The 22,634-nt window shown below is 54.8% G+C and overlaps 2 protein-coding genes across 3 annotated transcripts in view; one reads left to right on the forward strand and one right to left on the reverse strand.

Annotated features, from left to right (window-relative positions):
- Tdg (Thymine DNA glycosylase) overlaps window positions 1-22,634 on the reverse strand; it is a 125,283-nt gene that overhangs the window by 35,686 nt on the left and 66,963 nt on the right. For both annotated transcript variants that reach the window (XM_025297532.1, XM_025297533.1), the window contains exons 2-4: window positions 11,045-11,115; window positions 7,478-7,695; window positions 840-1,135 (exon numbers count right to left, since the gene is read on the reverse strand). In XM_025297532.1, the coding sequence (XP_025153317.1) occupies window positions 840-1,135; window positions 7,478-7,695; window positions 11,045-11,115 (585 nt within the window). The remainder of the gene's footprint in view (window positions 1-839; window positions 1,136-7,477; window positions 7,696-11,044; window positions 11,116-22,634) is intronic.
- The window catches only part of Dnmt3 (DNA methyltransferase 3), a 146,242-nt gene that overhangs the window by 32,497 nt on the left and 91,111 nt on the right, over window positions 1-22,634 (forward strand). Inside the window, exon 2 of the mRNA XM_025297530.1 lies at window positions 11,678-11,721. Coding sequence (XP_025153315.1) covers window positions 11,678-11,721 — 44 coding nt within the window. The remainder of the gene's footprint in view (window positions 1-11,677; window positions 11,722-22,634) is intronic.

Genomic DNA, 22,634 nt, shown 5'->3' on the forward strand with positions numbered 1-22,634 from the left:
GTTTCTCCCCCGGGGGTGTCATTTAACGGGCTTTCTTTTTCCCTTGTTTTTTTTCTCCTCTAATTACAACACGCTCCGGCGTGGGATGCGCTCGAAACTTTATAAAGCCCTCTTCCTCTCTCTGTCTCCCTCCCTCTCTCTCTCTCTCTCTCTCTCTCTTTCTCGCTCTCGCTCGAAAGATTCGTTCGCTCCAACTTGGCGTTTCGATCCCGCGTGTCGAAGGTTGATCCGTCGCGGCGCGACGGAGGGTCGACTTGCCGCCCCGCCGCGTGCGTACGGTGCGTGAGTGCGCGCAGGAGGGGATACTTACTCGACGGCGAGCTTGAAATTCCCCTGAAGCTCGAGCAAGCTCGCAACGCACTCCCGATAGCTCGTTGCCGAAATCGCGTATAAATAGACGCGCGCGCTCGCCTCGCTCGCACCCAAAGCCCGCCGGAATCGCGCCTTCTCTGCGCTATGGCGCGCGTATGCGTGTACGCGCGCTCCGTAAAAAGCGAGCTTGAGAAAGAGAGAAGCGAGCGCTGTAATCGCGCCGTGCGATCTGCGCTGCCGTACGGCGCGTATCTTCGCCCAGCAACGAAATTACGGAGGCTGGCCCCTCCCCCCTGCCCCCCCGTGCGCGATCGGCCCCCTCGCGTTAACCTCCCGCCCGCGAGGCTCGCCCTCTCCCCCCCCCCTCGTCGTCGTCGCAACACAATCGACAGCACGACGCGCGTTCGTTCGTTCGCAATCCCGACGTAATCGCGCAACTCGGCCGCGCGATTTTACAGGAGAAAAGGCGACGGGCGCGCTCGAACGCGACGTCCGCGGCGGGAATAGATTACATATGCGACTCTTACTCCTCGGGGGTGAGTATCATCTCCGACTTTTTTTTGCGGCCGCGCTTCTTCGGCTGATGGGCCAGCTGCGGATTGACGGCGCCGTTCATCACGAGATTCATCTGATGATGTTGCGGTCCGGCCAGCGCCCCGGGCGGCGTCGACGTGGGTGTACCCAGGCCAGGTTGGGCACCGCCCGGACCCGTCATGTTCTCGGGATTGCCGCCTGGACTGCTCGCCGACCTCATGCCGCCCATCGACATCTCCTCGTCCACGAACGAGTACGGGTCCACCGGCGTCTCGCATTTTATCGCGACCTGCAAAAGAACGAGAAGAGGACGCGTTCGCGCGTCCTCGGTTCGGTCAGCGTCTCTCTCTCTCTCTCTCTCTGTGTGTGTGTGTGTGTGTCTTCGGCGTCACCGCCGGTATTTTAACGCCGCCGGCAGCGCCAGAACTTTCGCATCGAAGTGCCGGCAGAAGCGGAACGATGGAAAACTGTGAGGTGGGCCGGGAGTGACGAGAGGACCGTGAGGGGAAAGGAGCCGTTTGACCGTCCCGCGTCACACGCGTACTCGCGATTCCTCCGCCCTGACATTCCGCGGTGAGGCGTCGATAATAAGGGATAAATGTCCGCGAGATGTGGAAACGCCTCCTCTCCGAGGAGCTCCACTTGGGAAAGACCTTATTCGCGAAACAAAGTTTGCAGAATTCGATAACACGCGGAGGGTTGCTCCTTCTCTCTGCTCTCCTCTTCTCACCTCCCCCTCCCCCTCCCCCCGTGCCATCTCTCATCTTTCTCCGGTTTCCCGAGAGAGGCAAGAAGGAGCCTTTTGTGCGCAAGAACACGCACTGCGTACTAATTAACTACCTATGTGCTCTTTATGCTTCCAACGAGAGCCGGAATCTTTCTCACGGCTGTCAGCCAGATTTCTTTGTACGGAGAAATTTAAGGATCCCCCGTTTACCTTTGTGAGGAAAAATTCTGTCAAAATCCGAGCACGCGCGCGCGTCATTCTCGCTTTAATGCCGCGGTTTAACGGTCGAGTCGCCGGTCGAGTCGGCCGAAAAAATCCGAGGGAGCTTCGCACAATTTCGTTCACGACGGAAGGACGCACGTCAACTCTCAACTACGCGTACCTTCGCGAAAACGCGCTTCGCGCTAAATTCCCCGCGACGCACGCCGCCGGTGCCTTTATTATAACATTCAGGCCAGACGTACTACCGTATATTTACTGACCGAATTTTCTCGCCTTTCCCCCCCAATAATACGCACGACGGCACGAGGGAACGACGAGGAGCGGAACGTGGTCTCGCGGTTGCGCGCCGCACCGCGGCGGCGAATCATTGCACAGAGAGAGAGAGCCCCGTCTGTGCTATGCGGAATCGCAATGACGGGCCCGATGTGTTCGCAGCCTAATTTAATTCCGCCGCGGGAATTATTATACCGGCGGAAATTTTTCGTCGCGCACCGCGCCGCGCTGCGCGGGGAGAGCAGCGGCGGCGGCGGCTGCACTCCCGGAAAAATGAAATTTCTCGTCGCTCGCGCGAGACACGTAAAGAAAGACAGAGAGAAAAGGCGGAACGGAAAGAGAGAGGGAGAATCTGACGTGAAGCATGTACGGTTCGCGGACACGTACAGTGGTGATCATAAAACGTGTACATAGCCCCGACCGGGCGTCTGCACATGTATATGTGTCCCGATGCCTTGAGGGAAATAGTAATAGCGCAATTGCCGCATGGACCGAAAATACGCTGGCGTACAACGTATCAACCGTTCGCGGTTGTAAAATGTGCGGTCTCCTCCCCCCCCCTCTCTCTCTCTCTCTCCTTCCCTTCCCTCCTTTTGGCCTTTTTTCTGCTTTTATTCCGTCCTTCTCTCCCCCGCCCCCCTCTCACTCTCCCTCTACTCCACTTTCTCGTTATCTTTCGTTCTCTTTCGAAGAGACCGCATCGCGCGGAGCGATCGCGCCGGTGCTCCGGCTGCACCTTTCGTAACGTCCGCCTCTTTCGTTCTCTCTCTCTCTCTCTCTCTCTCTCCCCCCCTTCTTTTTCGTTGCGTCAGGCAAAATCGAGCGCGGTTCGGCGAGCGCTTTCGCCGGTCCTTCGCTCTCGCGTCTGGCATACCGACGACGGAGAAGCTCGCGCGCGCTTAAACTTCGGTTAACTTTGATTAATGTTTATGCAAACGGCACGTAAATGTTGATTTATGAAACGCGCGACGTGTTTGGTCGCGTGAGCTAATTTTGCGGCCCGACCAGGTAACGACGCGCGTCCACGGAAGATTCGGGATATGTCTACGCGGGATCTGCGTGTGCTAGATCGACCGCGGAGGCGTGCGAGAGAGAGAGAGAGAGAGAGAGCGCGTGTCAAGGCTGTCGAATTATTCGGAAACTTGGCCGACGTCGTCGGCCGAGCGATCGCGACGATATTAATGAGCTGCTATTAAACGATTATGACGCAATCCGAGCGACGTGTCGCTCTCTCCGACGCTCTTCGGCGTTGGCGCCCCGAAAAAGCCGATATCGCGGACTAAAATTAAGGCTGTGTCGTGACTCGCGACGTGACTCGCTGAAAATTATTCGATACGCTATTGTATTCCGAAGGCTGTCAATATAAACGCGATCGTCTGACGCGCGTTACATTCAGCGCTCTTAATTTCGAACGATCCTCCGATCCACTCTCGTTCGTTGAATGCGACGCTTAATTTCGCGTTGTGCGTTTTCGGTTTGAAAAGTCGCGCGTAAGAATTTCGCGATCTCGCAAACACGCGAGCAATCGCGCTGCGAGGGAGGCGGGGAAGGAAGGAAGGAGGAAATGAGAGACAAGAGCCTCGTGTGTCGTTTCTCCCAACGACCACGAAAACAGCAGAATGAAGAAATATCGCGAGCAAAGTAGGGCGAGCAAGTGGGCGTTTTTTATCGCGGCATAAACATCCCCTCGTTTGCGATTTTCGACCTGGTCCTTTGCCGCCTTCTATAGCCGCGGCTCGCTCTTGACCCCGCGATAACCCGAAATCGAGGTCCCGAAATCCCGCTAAGATAAGGGTCGCAGCGACTGCTGGTTCGCCGATAACGCGTTATCCCTACCATTCGTCCTTTTTCCGAGACGGGGAGTCTCGCCTCGCTTCGAAGGTCGGCGGCGATGTTGCGCGCGCGATAAGAAGAACGTACAACACGCGCGAGGCGGCGGTAGCGACGGTGCTGCTGATGCTGTTGTTGTTGTTATTGTCGACATGGTATTGTTGTTATTTACAAACGAAGAGATCGCGCCGCGTCCGCTACTCTCCGGCTACTCCCCCCCCCCCCGTCCGACGATATTAGACTGTGCAATGTTCGCTCGGCGCTCGCTCGTGGGTAAAAACATAAAATCACCGTGCGTCGTCGGTCGCTCGTCACGAAACCGGCGTTTCCATTTATCAATCAAAAGAATCGGCCATTCGTGCGTTTCGACGGGCGAAGATATATCCGTACGTCGCCGCGACGACGAGCCGTCGTCACGCAGCCGCGTTCTCGCGCACGTCCAACTCCTCGAGTGCTTCCGTGCGCGTTTTTCGCGGAGCGGAGTAACAAGCAGGTCACGTTTGCGAGGAGAGCGATCGAGCGGAAGCGTCTCGTCGTCCATCACGCTTTCGTTCTGGACGATCTGTAATTCCCAAGGAGAACTCGCGCAGAGCCGTGTCCTCCCTTCCATCCGGCGCGCGTAAAAATAACGCACGTCTCGCGAGCCTACGGCACGGTGTTATCACCACGTCGAAGAGGCGACGCAACTTTTTCGGAGACCCTTTCGGAGAACGGACGGATGCCACTCTCCTCCTGCGCTTCCTTCGTCCCTTCGACCACAACCGCGGGGGTGGGGAGAGGAGTTGTAAGTCGAACGACGCGTTTACGCAGAAACAATCGGACGTCGAAATCTCCGCGGGAAGGGAAGGGTTAAGTTAAGATAACACACGATTCGCGACGGCTGGCGGGAGGAAAGAGAGGGTCAGGATAGATCCCGTAAAGAGAGATGTGCGATAACGCGGAGGAGTGAGGAAGACGAGTTGGGGTGAGGAGAGGAGAAGCGAGGCGAGGCGAGGCGAGGCGAACCCGATAAATCCGGGACGTGTTCACGGTTAACAATTCGATCAACGGAAATTCACCGTCGTCACTCGTCGTCGTCGTCGTCGTCGTCGTCGTCGTTGTCGTAGTCGTCGTAGTCGTCGTCGTCGTTGTCGTCGTTGTCGTCGCTCGTGTTCGTTAAAACGAGAAGCCGGCAAAATCGAGATCGACAACCGTCACACGTCACGATAATTTTCGAGAAAAAGACCATCTCGATCCTGACAGCGGATAACAACTTTGCGGATAATGGCAATTTAATATCGCATGAAATTTCTGTAATTCATGCGATAGCGCCGATGGGCCAGGACCGTGGGGCGAGCGAGAGAGGGAGATGGGACGGGGTGGAGGACGGAGTCGCCGCTGCAACCTGCAATTAATTCATGAGCGGAAAATGCGCCGTGTTCTCTGATTGAAGTCGCTGAAACGCACCGTCGAAATATCCATTCGCGGATCGCGCGCGCGCGTGTTTTTTATTTAGCCGGCCTGTAAAATGAAAAAGCCGAGGGTCGTTTGAAAGATGTAACATTCGCCCTTTACATCGCATTTCTGTTGTGCGCGCGCGGGCGTTAATATCTACGTTCTTTTTGCCGCGTGTATCGCGCGCGCGCGCGTAAAATGTAAATAGACGCTGACCGAATCTCCGCCGCAAAGTAATCGTCGGAAAAATTTCTCGCAGCCGTGCGCGCGTAAACGCGCATCGATCATCCTTTTTTCTTCGTCCTCATCGCGGCGAAGGAATCCGATTATCCGCGGGAGGCGGACGCGGAAAGAAACATCCTTCGATGTCGGAAAAGCGCGGAATCATTTCTTGCTCTTCCTCTCCTCCCCCTCCTCCTCCTCCTCTCTTCCCTCACTCGCGTCTCGCGCCAGATTTTTCAATCGGGCCGTTCGACTCGTGGAAAACGTCCCGTTCGGTGATGTTTCGCGACGCGTAAAGCGGAGAATAAGTGGCATCGCGAGTGTCCTCCTCTCCCCCTCGGACACTCTCTCTCTCTCTCTCTCTCTCTTTCGCTCTCGCCTCCCTCTCGCGTCCTCCTCCAGCGAGACATGTGTTTCGCGCGTTTCATTGTGCAGCGGCAGAAGTAATGTTGCGTAAGTAGATCGTAAAACCGAGCATGAAAATGCAAATCGCCGTCGCCGCGGCGCGCGGCGTTGCGAAAACCCGGAGTGGCGATTGCCGCGCGTCTTTATTGCAATTTATCGCTCGTAATTTTGATTGCGAGGTGCTAGATACCGCCGATACCGGCGGATCCTAATGAGAGGAGCCGCCATGGCGCTCTTTATTGGCCAATAATTTTGACGTTTTATGCGTGACTTCTTTTTTCTTTCCCCTCGTCGTCGTCGTCGTCGTCGTCGTCTTCGTCTTCCTCCTCCACTTTATCCCCTCCCTCCCCCGCCCTCTTTCTCTCTCTTTTTACATAACCACGTATTTTCTCCGACGATTACGAGCGACGACACTCGCTCGTAAAACTTCCCCACCCGACCGGGTTCTTACAAACGTGAACTTCAACACGCGCGATCGCGGGCGTGTTTGCGACTTTTGATTGGCAGCCACCGCGCTTCCTTGTAAACACAATCGACCGCGATCCACGTGCGTGCGTGCGTGCGTGCGTGCGTGCGTGCCTGCGCGAGATCTTAAATCGCGAAATTTATTATCGTGACGCTCGTCTCGATTTCCAGATAATAATCGCGGCCAGTAAATTCCGCGCCGCTCACTGCCGTGTTACGTAAATGTTATTTTATCACGACCGACGAGACGCGCTGTGTTCTTCGAGCGTGCTCCGATTCGCGCCGCGCCGGGCCTTCGCTCTCTTCTCTCCTCCTTTTGCTTTTTTTCGTCCTTCCTCGCGACAATCGCACGCGAATATTGCGGCGATCCTTCCGGCGCGGCGCGACGCGGATCTCGCGGCTGGGACCGGCCGACGAATTGGGCGAAACCGCCATTAGTTGAGCTTAACACGATATTTTGACGTAAAGTCAGACCGAGAATACGCCGTGTACAGCCGTTACTACACGCGAACCCACGGCATAATTACGTAGATCACTCACACACACATATACATGCGCGCGCGTGCACCGTCATACCTCACCGACAATCCCGCGAACGTAGCGTTTGTCCTGACATTTAAATAATTACGATGTATCCGAAACACGGATCTCAATTAAACCACCACCACCATCACCACCAACAGCAGCTCCCTTCCCCTTCATAAATGGCGACTCGGCGAAAGGCAGTAGAGATGTATCGATACCTTCCGGCTTCTCCGACCTTCTCGAGCGTGAACCTCGACCCAATTACGACGAAGCTTCGAAGACGCTGAGAAAACCGCGAGTCGCGGGGACACGGCTGCGGCTACATAAACAGCTCGAGGCCGCAGCCGGGGGTAGCCGGAAGGAAGGAAGGAAGGAAGGAAGGAAGGAAGGAGGGAAGGAGGGAAGGAAGGAAGGAAGGAAGGAAGGAATGGAAAAGCGGGCGGGGAGGAGGGGTGGAGGGTGAGCGGGGAAGGTCGCGGGGCCAGGACAGGCCTGCAGGCAGGGTAAGCGAATATATGAAAAACTCACCTGTCCGAGGGTGGAGGCGGTCGAGCCCGGCTGCTGGGGTTGATGCGCTGTCGCCGATATCGGCGTGAGGGGCGTGTGCGGCGTGTGCGGTGTGTGCGGCGTGTGTGGTGTCAGCGGCGTGTGATACTGCTGACTGCTGTCACCGCCGGTGCTCCTCATCTCGAGGTCCGGACTCGTCTCGTAACCGTCGTCCCTCGCCTCCTGCTTCACCATCACCCCTGCGCGCAGACAAGGACACAGAGGGCGACGCCCTTTAGATTTTCGGCGCGCTTATCTCGCTCGCTCTGCCATCGTCGTCGTCGATGGCTAGGGCGACGGCGACGGCGACGACGACGACGACGGGCGAGAGGTCGTGAAGGGACGAAAAAATGCACGGTACCGGACACGCGCAACGCCGGCCGTTACTGCGAAATAGAGAGAATTAACCCCGCCGCGCGCGCGGCGGACGGCCCGCGAGACGACGGTAATCCCCCCGGCCCTTCCGTTCCAGCCCATTCCAGCCATGCCTTTCGGGCCACTCGTGTCCCGTGGAGGAGAAAGAAATGCGAGCTCCTTTTTATCCGCGGAGAAACGCCGAGAGACCGAGCTGAAATTCGCGCCGAGGGGCTTAGCGCGCGCACGCTGCGCGCACGTCGTCGCCGGCTTGGCTGCGACGAGACGGCTCTCGTCAGATCGCTCTCGCCGGGGACTTTCTTCCGTTTCCTCGCTCCCGTGCGCGGGAGCGCGTGCAGCCCGCGCGTCAGCCAGCTCGAATTATCGCGCTATTAATTCGCACGGGGACTACCGTCGCGAGATGCTTCCTCCGCGGTGCAACCGAGGGTGAAGGCGCGCGCGCGCGCGAAGAGCAACGTCCAACTCTTAATTCCGGCAGCTGCAGGTATAAACCGGCGAGGCACCGCTTGGATTTTCAGCCGAGTTTACACACAGTTGCGCGCCGGCAATCGCGCGCCACCGAACTTTCGATATTTCTGCCCGGTTTCTGAACTGTTTTCCCCGAACGATCAGATTTATCTTCTCCGCGGATGTTCCCGCGGAATCAACGGAGAGTTACAGTGGATGACGACCGTGGAACCTTCCCAGCCCCCCCCCTCCTCCTCGGTTTTACGATTTCCTGCGCGCGGCAGCGTCCGAAACTGCATGCTTCCCTGCAGCGAGGCCTCTCTTCCTGCTTCTTCGTCACCTTCTTCACGTTCATTGTTTTATCCGTCGCACACGCCGGCGATTGGCGCTAAAGAGCGCGCGACTAAAGCGTCGCGCTAAAAGGCATCGGACGTCGACGACAAACTCGATAAACACACACCGGCGCGCGCGCGCGCGCGCGCGCGACCGTAAAGCTCAAAGTAATGCCGATAATTTGATGGGGAATAAATAAACGCGCGGTACATTTAAGTGATTTAAGAGATTATTGTATAATCCACCGGGGTCCGGAGTAACCTTTCGCTCGGTTTAGTATCACCCCGAACAAGTTTTATTGCCGGCGGTATCGTCGATGGTAATTTAATAGCTGAGGAGTACCGAGAGAAACGAGTTAATCGCTCGTCAGAAGATTTACCGGTTAGCCGTTGAAAGCCCCGCCCCTCCCCTCGCGCGCTCTCGCGTCCTCTCGCTCGCTCGCTCGCTCGCGATGCTAACGGCAAATACATTAAAACCCATCGGCCCGGTCCGCTCGGAGCGGAACAGAGGCGAGCGACGCGGCCCGGCCGGCTCAGCCCGGGCTGTCCGGCGACGCGTAGAATTGTTCAATTGACCCAGAGAAAAATATTCCGCGGATTGATGACTGACAGGCCGGCGTGTGAGACGGTGTGTTTGTAATTGGCCTCGGATTTTGCCGGGGCGCGTATATTTCGGCCGCGCGATTGTCGTGCGTGCCGCACACCGCACGCGCACGCATCACCGATCGCCGCGGCGCGGCGGCGTGTGCGTGTCCGCTCGCCCGCTCTCTCGCTCTCTTTCTCTCCGGTCTCGTTCGCGAAATATTTTTTTACAATTTCGCACCGATTGCCGGCGGTATCGAACGGGGGAGCCTCGCGACGTAAACGCGAACGTCGCGCGCTGTGCGCTTTCTCCCACGTGAGTGAGTGCGTGCATGCGTGCGTGCGTGCGTGCGTGCGTGCGTGCGTGTCCGTGTTGGTTCTCTTTCGCCGGTGAGAATCGGCGCTTTGGTTAATCGCGCGCGGGTTACATCGGCAACGATTATTGCAATCGCGCGAGCGACTGCACGACGATGGCTGACGGACTCTTTCCGGACGTTCCGGGACCGCCGCGGCGCCGGCCGTCGAGGAAGGTACGCGCGAGCGAGAGGCCCCGTCGTTTCACAACGAAAATTAATTTCGTAATAAGCTCCCGTTGAAATGAAGCTTTTTCATCGATTGCGCGTTCCGTGCAATTTCCGAGAGCGAGCGAGAACGCCATCCCGCGCCCTCGCCGATCCTTTTTTCGTCGTGAAATTCCATGCGAATCTGTTTAATGGCTCGCTCGCAATCGCGAATAAACGCGCGGCGACGAGCTTTTTGCAGGCGGGCATACGTACATGCGTGTGCGCATACACACGTACGTGTGCGTACGTATGCGCGCACGCACGCACGCAAATGCGGACGTACAAGCCGCGCGACGACCGACACGTTCGTCGCACGCGCGCCCGCGAGCGCGTTCTCTCGCAGCGTTTGTGTCGCACAGCGGCGAAAAATATAAAATTAATATTGTATCTGGTCTGGGATTCTCTCTCTCTCTCACACACACACACACACACACACACACACCTTCGGTACCCTTTGCCGCGATAATCGCGCGATATTGAATCGTCATGAGGCAGGTATAATTTTTTCCCGCGCCGCGCCGAGAGACCGACCGGCCGCCGCGCTTCGGCTAAAATACCAGAGTCAATATTTTCAAATATCCGTCGACGTTTGATATTTGCAAATTATATACGTCAAGTGTTGCGCGAACGAACGAACGAACGAATGAATGAGCGAGCGAGCCAGCGAAAGCGAGAGAGAGAGAGAGAGACGAGCGAGCGAGCCAAAGCGATCGGCGGTCCTCGCGCGCTCGCGAGGCGCCGCTTTATAAAAAAGAATTCAGCCAATAAATTTAATGCAACGCTAATTTAATCGGAAGAAAATTTCGCCGGGGGAAATTTTTTCGGACCCCGCTAATTAATGAGCGCTCGCGCTCGCGCGCACACCCGCGCTGTGCTCTCGGTATGCCGTGGCGATGGGAAGGGCCGGGCGGGAGGAAGGAGGGAGGGAGGGAGGGAGGGAGGAGACGAGCTTTTATTGCGAGTCGGCGGCTTTATTTCGCCGAGCGGCGAGCGTAATTAAATGCAACGCGCGAACGTTGCGCGGCGTCCCCCGCGCATTGAATTAGCGAAACTGTTTTGAATTTTTTAGCGAGACGGTGAGAGGAGGAGGAGGAGGGGCGTCGTCGCGCCAGAGAGAGAGAGAGAGAGAGTGAGATAGATAGAGATAGAGAGAGAGAGAGAGAGAGAGAGAGAGAGAGAGAGAGAGAGAGAGAGAGAGAGAGAGGGAGAGAGAGGGAAACCGGAAAACAATTCGCGGATAAGATGCTCACCTTGAGAACTCGCGCAGCTCATCGTCGTCGTGCCATTTGGTCCTCCGTTCTGCACCGGTGACGGATACGACCTGCAAGCAGACAGGAAACAGCGTCGGTTAACATGCGATCTCGTCGTAGTACATATTTTCTATCTCTCATGCATTGTTTACCCTTCTATCGTGACAAACGCCTAGTGCGGCTCGTACACAAGCGTTTATATAAAATCTTGCGTCTCCGATACGACAGGCTCGGATAGTTTGCTTCGTTAGCGTTTCGTTCAATTTCACCTGCACAATCGACTGCGTCTTCTTATCGCTGCGATAGCGCAGTGCACGATGGTTGCGCGCTAATAACTACGGCCGGTCTCTCTCTCTCTCTCTCTCTCTCTCTTTCTTTCTCCCTCTCTCTCTTTCTCTTTCGTTTGTCATATCGCGTCATGTTAAAAAATGTTTTTCTGTGACGAAGAGAGAGGAGAGAGAGAGAGAGAGAGAGAGAGAAACGGAGGGGGAGAGAGAAGCGAATACACAGCACGGACAAGCCGCGAAAGGCGATAATTAATGCGCGACGCGCACGTTCGATCGCGGAGGAGACGCCGCAGCCATTTCTTCCTTTCAATGTCGTACTTATTGCGAATTTATTTTTGGTTCGCAGAAGTGGCCATGCCGGAAGCTCAGTGTGACGCCACGCAGCAACAGGTAATACTGTTCGATTCTCTATTTAATAATAAGTTATCTTTTAAGATTTAATGATTCAGGACGGAATATATATCGCCGCGCGCGAGCAGTTGAAACCGGCGCGGAACACGGTAACGGGATTACCGTAATTTCCTCGTATGATTATTTAATCAATCTCTTAGCGCTCGCGCTCGCGTTGTATATAATTTCGCAAATTTAACGTCTCGTTACGACCAATCAATAACCTAGGAGCTAATTACGCATTATTTCAATATCCTTTTCCGCCGACGTTTTTCCAACATAATTTAACATTTTATCGAATTTTCCTTTGATATCGAAAATATCGAATATTACATTTGACAAACCGGTTACGAGAAAGCGGCACTTAATTTAATTAATTTTCAAATTAGCCGTAATGTTCTTTTAGTTAGCTCCTCCCTGTCACACATTTAAAAGAGGGACGGTTTTTCTCTAATTAAAATTTCCATAACGTGATTGTGGCCTTTATCGGGACGGTTCCTTGCGCCTATACGTATTTCCATACGGTTCCACGCGCGGTCAATAACGAAAGAGAGATTTATTTCAATCTCCTACACACACACACACACACACACACACACACACACACACACACACAGAGGGGCGCGCGCCCCTGCGTTCTCTCGGAAATTATGTCACGTTATTCTTTGTACGTTAATCCCCGCGGATATCGCGCGCACAAATATCCCGCTGCCATATTTTCCAAAGTTGCTCGCGCACAGACAAGACAAGTGAATGAAGACCCCCCGCAAGTTTTATAAGTTTCAGTTCGCGCGACGTAACACGGTACCCGCAACTTTGCGCCACTCCCCCTCCCCCGAGTTTTTCCTTTCATTTCATTAAAACTTGCCGAGGAACGCCGCCCGCCGCCACCGCGGCAGGTCGGTTAAAAAGCGTTGCCACGAGACATCGGTTATCGAGGGATAATTGTCGTCGCGTATGTTACGAGAGCGAGAGAGAAAGAGAGAGAGAGAGAGAGAGGGCGAAAAAAAGGGAAAAGGGAAAGAGGAAGAAGGAGGAGGAAAGGGAGGAGAGCAAAAATCCGCAGGAAGCGCGATAGGCCGCGTACAAGGTAATAGCGTCTAATTTACGTTCTACCGGACGACGTATCGATCTCGATTACGTCACGAACTGGTAATAAAGATATGCATTAAGAATTCAAATGCGGTGTCGATGCGAGATAACGCCGTCGCCGTCGCGATAATTGCCACGTATCGCCGGTGTAAATGCGCGCGCGGCGCACCTTTGCTTGGCGCTGCGCGATATCGCTTTTTGTTTCACCCGATGTTCGATCTCGCGAATTCGATAACATCAATGGACGGCAGGCAGGACCTTAAGAGAGAGAGAGAGAGAGAGAGAGAGAGGAGAGCTTTTCACCGTTTAAATGGAAAGAGAGAGAGAGGAAAGAGGAACAGTGAGAGAACAACGGGCAAATTTCAAGAGTTTGAAATAATCACTAGTCGCAGAAAGGAAGAAAAAGAACACTCGCGATGGAGATAAATCTCGAGTTCGTGCCAAGTAGAAAAAGAAAAAAAAACAAAAAAAAAAGGATCTTTGGCAAAAAGTCGACCTCGAACGCAAACGGGCGAGACGACTCGCGTTTACAAACTGCCTACCAGTCGATTTTTCGAAATTTATCTTTCCGATACAAAAGCGGGACGCGCGCGGCCGCGAAGCACTCAATTAGGGATTATTCGAAGGAAAAAAAGGACGTCGATTTTATAAATGGACCCGGCCGCCGTTCCATCTCGCGACTCGACGCGCCATTTAATTGATTGTGCCGGCCGCGACGCGAACGCGCGCGCGGCAATTATGATCGCGCGCGCGTTCTCCCTCTGTCTCCCTCTCATTCTCTCTCTCTCTCTCTCGGTCCATCTGTCTCGGTCTCTCCCTCCGTTCCGCCGTCCCTCTGTGTCTTTCGACTAATTATGAGGCACGGTGCGCGCGCGGGGCACGCCGATGCGCCCGTTGTCGCCACGCGTCGAAATCGTTTTGCGCGGATTACAGATATTACAGCGCGAGCTGCGATATTAGAGGCTACGCGGGCGAACATCGTCGAACGACACTTAATTATCGCGCGTAACCGAGTGAACATCGTGTCGTCGTCGTCGTCGTCGTCGTCGTCGTCGTCGTCGTCGTCGTCGTCGTCGTCGTCGTCGTCGTTATCGTGGTCGTCGTCGACGTCGTCGTAATCGTAGTTGTAGTCGTCGTAGTCGCGTTCGGAGTCGCGAGACTCATTTGGCGAATTTACTCGCACAGCATCCACGCAAATTGGCGCGGATTGACGCGCGCGCTCCGCCGAGTGTTCGGCTGCGTTGTTGTTAGCCGGAGACACGCTCGCAACTACACACAGCGGGGGGTCGATACTTTTGTTGATTGTATCGCGAGTACACAGTATACGCGCCAACGATATTCGCATTACCCGCTAAAATGTTTGCCGCATCGGTGAAATTCGAAATCTCGATCGGCGAGAAATAGAGGGAAGGACAGAAAGAGAGAAGAGGGCTCTGGGCTCCCGAAGAGGGAGACAAAGATCGCTTGTTTCGTGGTGCAGAGTTGAGCATATCGGCACGAGGTATCGATACCGCGCCGCCGGGGCTCTTGTCAGAAGCGTGCGGTTGAACTTTAGCTGGTATTAACCTTTCCGCCGCGGCACGTTACTTGCTTTTTCGAAATTGCCGGCAAACTGGCCGGAGAGATGCACCGCAATTACGACACATTGGCCACATTCATTATTTCTACATAGATGGGCATGAAATAACGACGTGACGCCTTGATTGATCGTTTCTTAAAGTTCTTGCCGCCGTCGTCGTCGTCATCGCCGCCGCAAGGAGTTCAAGGAGTTCATGACACCTCCGGTTATAAACGCGCACGCACGTCGCATTTTTGCTGATGAAAGAGCTAACAAGTGAACGTTATCTTACGTTGAGATGCAAATTATGCAAAGTATTTTTTTACGCTTTATCTGAAGGCGTTTAATAAACGGCCCGTTTCCACCTTTTTTTCGCGCATACGTCGCGTAGCGATTAGAAGACGAGGAGAGAAAAACAGAGGTAGATGGGGAGAGAGGGAGAGGGAGAGGGCGAGGGCGAGGGCGAGAGAGAGAGAGAGAGAGAGAAAAAGAGATGAGGGAGGGAAAAAGAAAGAAGAGGAAAAAACGAATATATTGTCCGAGCGGTGACGATTGCTGAACCGTTCGAGAAAAAAGATTCAGTAGCAAAAAGATCCTTTGCGTCTCGTCACGTCGCGTAACTGTGGCCGCGACGCAGGATGAAACGCCGCCATTGAGATTATAAATAGCGAAGATTACCGGAGTCCGGCGTTGCGCATACGCGCGGTATAATTATATCCTGAAAGTAACTAATCACTTTGTTTTCCGCGTTGCAAAAGAGGATATACTTCGCCGAGAGAGAGAGAGAGAGAGAGAGAGAGAGAGATCGACGATATATACACGGTGTCGCGATCGCGCGCGCGCGGCCGAGTTATTCTTTCTCTCGATCGCGCGCCGATATACGAGCGGACGCGCGTGGTCGCGGAATTCGCGCATCAATCATCCGTCGCGAAAAATCGACCGGCGGCTGGGAAAAGCCATAGTGAGATCGCGCGGGAGGCGCGACGGCGGAGAAGGAGGAGGAGGAGGTGGAAGATATGCCTATAGGATGTTTGATATCTCGCGTTTCCCGTTCACAGCTCGTGCGGGACGCGAAACTCCATTTCAACCGGCTGCGGAATCGGCCAATTACGGTCTTTGACGTTATTGAGCTTCGTAGAAGCAAAGGTAGCGCGCGATGTCAGGATTATCTAATGAGGCGAGATTATCCTCACGGGAAGTCGCAATTAACGGCTTAATTCGTCTCCGAATACAATCAGACGCGATCAAACTCGGTCTCTCTCTCTCTCTCTCTCTCTCTCTCTCTCACTCTCACTCGCTCGCCGTCTATCTACCTTGGTCTGCGAGAGGACACGTGATGTATCGCGATTATCGCTCGAAGTAAAGTCTGATCTCGGATCAGAGCGATGCGTCTTCTCGGCATACGCGGTCCCGCACGCGTAAAAAAAGAAAAAGAAAGAAACAAGAAGGGGGAGAAAAAAAGAATCGTCGTCTTCCTCGCGCTCGCATTCCCCACCGCATGTTCATCTCATCTCGCCCCACCTGTTTACTCGCGTTTCAGACTTACGTTAAAAATCGCCGGCAGTAATAATGAAAAATCCGTCCTCTCTCTCTCCCTCTCTCTCTCTCGCGCGCGCGCGCGTCGTCCTTCCGGCCAGAATGCGTTTAATACATTTTACGACGTAATGATACGGCACGCGGTGCGCTCACGTCTACTATGCTTAATGTGCAGTTGCATAAATATATCGTCAGGTAACAATGGGTTTGATGACGCATTTGCGTTTGCATATACATATATATATATATATATATATTTATACACATATGTACATACAAACACAGGCACACGCCCACGCGTACGTACACGTACATACACATACATACATACATACATACTTGTATATGTAGACACACATACGCGCGCACGCGTGTGTGTATGTGTGCCATAGCAAAACGGTAAATCATTTCCGTTACACGCTCGTGCGATTCGAGAGCGTGGGTGGTGGTGAGAAAGGGACGGGAAGGGCGGCTGTGCGAGAGAGGACCGGCGTGCGGATATAATAGTAATACGTTCGCAGTCATCGGATTGGTTTACTCATGGATGGAGTCTAAAAGCTCTGTCACCCGACACTGGGGAAAGTCATTCGATGAACCATTGATGTCGGCGGTGGTGTAGGCTACAACGGTAGTGCTCTCACACGCAGATTGTTGTCGTTTTCGGGTTCATGCGATACGTGTAATACGGCCGATTCAAACACGGCGCAAATATTTTGCGCGAGACTAAACGTAAATATTGCGGGGCGCGCGCGTGCACGCACAAGCGCGAGCGCGCGTGGCGATATTTAATATCGCGTGCGTGCGAGAGAGAGAGAGAGAGAGAGAGAGAGAGAGAGAGAGAGAGAGAGAGAGAGAGAGAGAGAGAGCGAGAGGGGGGAGGAGGGAGCGGCTCTTTCCATTATTTCCGTCTATAGATTAAAATCCGGATGCGCATTTTCGAAATCGCGCGACAAAAAGCGGACGCGAATCGCACCACGCCGGCCGGTCGGTCGGTATTTATCGCGGGCCATTTTAATTTCATACCTGCGCATTCAATATCATTTTTTAGCGCCGCGAGCCGCGACCCGTCAAGCCGTAGCTAATAGGCGAAAAAATGTTTTTGTTGTCGACGCATTAATACGAGAGAGAGAGAGAGAGAGAGAGAGAGAGGGGAGAAAGGGAGGGCAGGATCGCGCGGGCGAGCGAGAGGGCGCGCGCACACGCGGCGTTTATCGGTGATATCACAGTTTTAAACGTTATCACTCGAGAATATGCGTGTTCATCCCTTTAGAGATATTTTTATCTCCCAAATACGTCGAACAAACACGACACGCGACCGGCGTGGAATTCGTAGAATTATGTTTCCAAACGCGGTTGATCGAGAGGATACACGTCGCAGGACTCGCACGCGCTCGCGAAAATCGCCCGCCCGCGCCAGAGGCGGAAAAGCGTAGGCGGCGAGAACGCGCGCGCGCGCGATTAAGAAGCTCCGTATACGTGTGTGTGTGCCCCGCACCGAGGACGATCACGATCGCGCGATTACACGAGATGCGGCTCTCCTCTTGCCGCTTATCTCACCCGGCGTCTCGATTATCTGTCATTACACAAGCGTCTGGACGAAGGCGCTTTATCATTCATCGGCGCGCACGCCTACTCATTTCGCTGTCTTTAATTTCCGACGGACCTGAAGACGGTTAACGAGACTTCCGACAGACTTCACCGTGTCTGCTACGCACCGCGTTCTACATTTAAGAGATCATTCTCCGAGACTGCTGACGGATCGCGAGCGAGCGAGCGAGCGAGCGAGAGAGAGAGATAACGTTGCGTTAATTTTTTCTTCTGGCACTGCCACCCGTTTTTTTTTTTTTTTTTCGAGCAAGAGCCAGCGATAACAGACGGACATGTTCGATGGAAAATTCAGAGCACGCCTTCTTCCGACGTGCGGAGGGAAATAAATAATTTCGATTTATTCGCGAGCAGCGCCCGCGACACCGAGTCGCGCGCCGTTCATTCATCCATCGACGTGTAATTCGCGCGCAATCTCGTTATCCCTTTCTTACGTGTGCGCGGCGGACGAATTAATTCCGAGCTCGCGCGCGACGGGTCGACCGCGGCCGTGCCGCGAGGTAATTGATAAAGTAGCGGGTAGCCGCGCGAGTGATTCCAGCCCGTTTGTAATCACAGACTAAACGTCTTGTCCCGGGCTCTCGTGTGCGTGACGGCGCGCGACGATGACGAGAGACGTGCGACGGGTGTGACGACAACGATGTGAACGACGAAAACGACACATCGGCCGCGAGCACCGGTGAAATTGCGCTTGTAAGAAGAAAAGAAGAGAGACGCGAAGGACCGCGAGGGATTTGCGGCCAACTTGGATAATAAGTGGCGCGCGCGCGGGGCCTAAATATCATAATTATCCGCAGCCTGAGAAAGAGCGAGCGAGAGAGGGGGGGGGGAGAGAGAGAGAGAGAGAGAGAGAGGGAGAGAGAGAGAGAGGTAGAGAGGAATCCGACGTTCCCGTCGTCGTTTCTCCACACGCGTCGCTTACGGTGGGCAAGCGATGTCCGGCGGGGAGGAGGAGGCTTTAAACCGCGTTTCTACCGTGCAATTACAGTCGGCGCAATAGTCCACCATTATCTAGAGACGAGTCTATCAATATTGCACGGCCGTCTGGACAAAAAGTGGAAAAAAGTTTCCCGCGGGCAAGCAACGGCCGAGCGAGCCTCCCTCCTTGTCTTGCACTTTGCCATCTTCGACTCGTCCTCGTCGTCGTCGTCGTCGTCGTCGTCGTCGTCGTCCTCGTTATCTTCCTCCTCAAAACCCGGGACAAGTCAGTCGCTCGCCCGATGATGACGCGCAAGAATTCCGCGGTGGGAATGCTCGCTCTGTCTCTCTTGCTTCTCTCTCTCTCTCTCTCTCTCTCTCTCTCTCTCTCTCTCTCTCTCCCCCTCCTTTCCTCTCCCCCACCCGGTATGTATTTTTAAAGAGTTTACGTCAAGGTTACGTGACCCAAGGTCGAACTCCTTTTTTCTTTTCGAGCGGCATACGATCGTACGACTCTATAGTAAGGTGAACACGTACGCACACACACACACACACACACACACGCACACGCACACACGTCGCGGCGGTGTGTATAGCCGTACATAGAGAGCGCATTAGAACAATTTGCGCGATACGCGCAACGGAAATAATGATCTCTCGAAATGAACGTCGACGCTGTCATTATCATTCGTCTTGTCGTCGGGCGGCCGGAACGTGACCGGCGCTCGTTGGAAGATCCGTCCGTCACGCCTCGCGCTGATTCACGCTCCGGCGCGGTGTTCGCTCGGCCGAAAGACGTCGCGCGCGCTATCCGCAAATTAACTCGTTTATCGGTCCAAGCGAGCGTCGATGGAACCTTCGACACGTGTGTCTCCTCGGCGCGGCGGCGCGGCGCGGTGCGCGCACGTCACCGTCGTCTTGGTCGCGCGCGCGCGAGGCGAAGCGAATCGCCGAGCTGAGTCGAGCCGGCGCGAGTTTCAGACTCGGATTATTATTAACCCTCCGTTCGTCGCGATATCCAATAGACGAGCGACGTTCGGGCTGCGAAGTGTCGCCGTTGCTGGTCCGGCCTCAGGCTTTTCCACCCATCTCAATGCTGCTTGTCAATCTGCTCTTCGCATTGTTTTCGCGTACTTGAAGTGCCTGGTCTCTTGACCGAGAGTGTTGGCGCGAGAAGAATTGTCTCAAGAAACACCGGAGAAGAATAGGAAAATTTGTGCGCGGCCATTCATGGACGAGAAATATATCGCGACTCGACCAACGGAGGGTCGAGATTGCGAAGTATTTTCTCGCGGACGGCTCACGGAGGGGCCATTGTCTCTCTCTCTCTCTCTCTCTCTCCGTAGGCTCGATCGTGGGGAGACGTTAAGTCCGACGACATCGGTGCAACAATCGCGCATTAGACGCGAGCAAACGATCCTCGCGGTGAAATCACTCGCCGCCTGCGCGCGAGCGGCGCGGCGGCGGGCCGAAGGGTCGCGCCGCGTTGCGTTCGCGCGAAATGCGTCCGCAACGAAATGATTAGCGGCAGCTAATCTTGTCGGCGCGTTCACCTAAGAAGCATTCGCGTGAGCGTTTGGGGAGACTTGGCGATATCGCGATCGCGAGCGCGAGCCGCGCCGCGTCGCGCATTTGACGCTGCGTCGCGCTGCGCGCGCGCTCGAGCACTCTCTCGAGTCTTATTGCGATTTATTGCGTTTCGCATCGGCCGCCCCGGCAACTGAAACCTCAATTACCGTGGCCGACGTGTGGGGTAATAGAATTTTTGCGGGGTCGCCGCCTCGCGAGCGAGCGAGGGACGGCCGACGGCGACGGATAAACATGTCTCGCGCGACTGCGAAAGACAAGCGCGATGTGACGAGAAAAAGAGCGAGTGACGGCGAAATAGTTACGTAAATGTTGCGCGACTACGGCTAAGGGGGCAAGGGGGCAAGCAGGCAGGCAAGCAGGCAGACGGACAGACAGGGATCGGGAGGGAGGGAAGGAAAGTCCTTACGATTCGATAAAGCGGACTTCGAGTCGGATTTATTGGGTGAGTGCAAAAGTTTTGATGTCTCTCTCTCTCTCTCTCTCTCTCTCTCTCTCTCTCTCTCTCTCTCTCTCTCTCAAAGATGTCAAGACTGATCGACTTTTGCGGCAGCGCTCGCAAATATGCGGAGGTATGATGTACGAAATACAGCGGAGGAAACAGCAGCGGCGATTGCTCGGTAGAATGAGCGAATCGTTTTTTATAAAATTACCCGGCCCGCTTTCCTATCGCGAAATCGCATCGAGAAACTTTTGCACTCACCCCTTCCGTTTCCTTCCGTCAGTTGTCAGAATCATTCGTGCCACTCGCTTCCATAACAAACATTTACTTGTCGACGTGCGGTTCGTTAAAAAAGAAGAACGAACGAGCCGGGGAGACTCGCGGGAGGAGTTTCTCCCTTCGTTTCTCTCTTCTCCGTCTCTCTTTTTTCTTACTCTCCCTCCCTCTCTCTCTCTCTCTCTCTCTCTCTCCGCTTCTTCCTTCGTGTTCCCCCTTCGCGGAAATGGAGATCTCGGATTTATAAATTGTATTAAATTATATCGTCGAGATGCGGGGAGAGGGGGAGATCTCGCGCGCGAGAAATAGATACGCGAATAAATAATACCGCGAGATTCCCCACCCCCCTACGCCTCCCTCTCTCGCGATAATTCATCCCGGGGACGCGTACTCATCGTATTCTTTCAGACGATATTTCTACTTGTGCGGCATTATTTCGCAATTTCTCGATGCGGACGGTATCCTTCGGATCTAATACGAGTTCCCCTGCGTCCTGTTCCAATCGATATCGCGCTCGAGAGAGAGAGAGAGAGAGACGCGGTCACCGCGGTTTACTCTCCGCAGAAGAGAGCACTCGAAAAACTGGCCCTTACGCAATCGTGTCGCCGCGAAGGAAGAAAGATTTCCGCGTGGGAGCGAATCGGGAGTGACGGCTCGCGCGCGTCTCCAGGCGGAAGGATCGCGGTCCGACAAATCCGCAGTCTTCCTGTCGCGCGCGCGACAGAATTGCACAAGCATCAGAACGCGCGCGCCTCTAATCCTCGTAATTGCGGCACGCGCGTTCCCCGTGGCGTCTCGCGAAAAAAGTCGCGCGACCGGCCCGAGAAGAAAAAGTCGCGAAAACCCGCGCGGTCTCGCGAGAGAACGCGGCGAGCGTCGCGACGATGCGCGTTTTCGGGGAAGCAACGGCTTGTCGCTCGGGGAAACGCCGGCTCGGACGAGCGCGACGTCTGGCGCATTTTTTTTACATCGCACCGCGTAATATCGCGCGCCGCTTAATGCGATTCGGCAACAAGAAAATTTCGCGTCACGCCACGCGTTCTCGTCGTCCTCGTCGTCCTCGTCGCCGCCGTGGAAGCCGGTGTCGCAGCCGCTGCCGTCGCGCTGACGATCTTTTTCCCGATCGTGCCTACGATCTAAACCCTACATTTGCGCGTTCAACGCAGCAGGCAGGCAGGCGCTCTCGGTGTGTAGCCGTTGCCGCGTCTCATTAATTCACGCGTGAAACTCGCGCGCGCACACACACACACACACACACACACACACGTCTAACGGATGAAACGCGTATACTCAATAGGGAGCGATAACGGAACGAAGCTGCAGATACATGTGTCAGGAAATGCATTTGTCGTAAGTCTGAATATTCAAGCTTCAGCCGAGCCCCGGCAGAGAATCCGTGTGAGAAATCGAGTCGCGACAGTCCGCGTGTTAATATTCCCGACGCCCGACGACGAGTAGTACTCGCGGCCGGCCGACACTTTTCGGCAAGAAGTTTTCTCGCCGCGCGGAATAATATTCGCCGAATCTCGCGCTCGTCCTCGGGGCTCATCCTCGGCGTCGTATGATTTCATAACGCGCAGTTTCTCGAGCGCCGTAAGAATAAGAGCGCGTAGAAGGGAGGAAGGGGAACACGATGAGAAGAGGTCGGCGGGATAAAGCGAGAAAGAAAGAGAGCGGATGGAGGGCGGGGGGGAGCTTCTCCCCGCAGAACTTGACGCAACTTGCGTCTCCGCCGCGTGCATCATCGCCGCCGCCGGAGCGGCGACGTGTAACGCACGTCAGTCAAAAATTTCGTGAGGAAACGACTTGTTCTCGTTGCGGCGCGAAGCGCGCAAATGATGCACTCCGCGCGACGAGCTGCCTTCTGCTCCTCTCTCTCTCTCTCTCTGTCTCTCTCTC

This window comes from Harpegnathos saltator, unplaced genomic scaffold (assembly GCF_003227715.2).
Source record: "Harpegnathos saltator strain DR-91 unplaced genomic scaffold, Hsal_v8.6 scaffold18, whole genome shotgun sequence".
Lineage (NCBI taxonomy): Eukaryota > Metazoa > Arthropoda > Insecta > Hymenoptera > Formicidae > Harpegnathos > Harpegnathos saltator.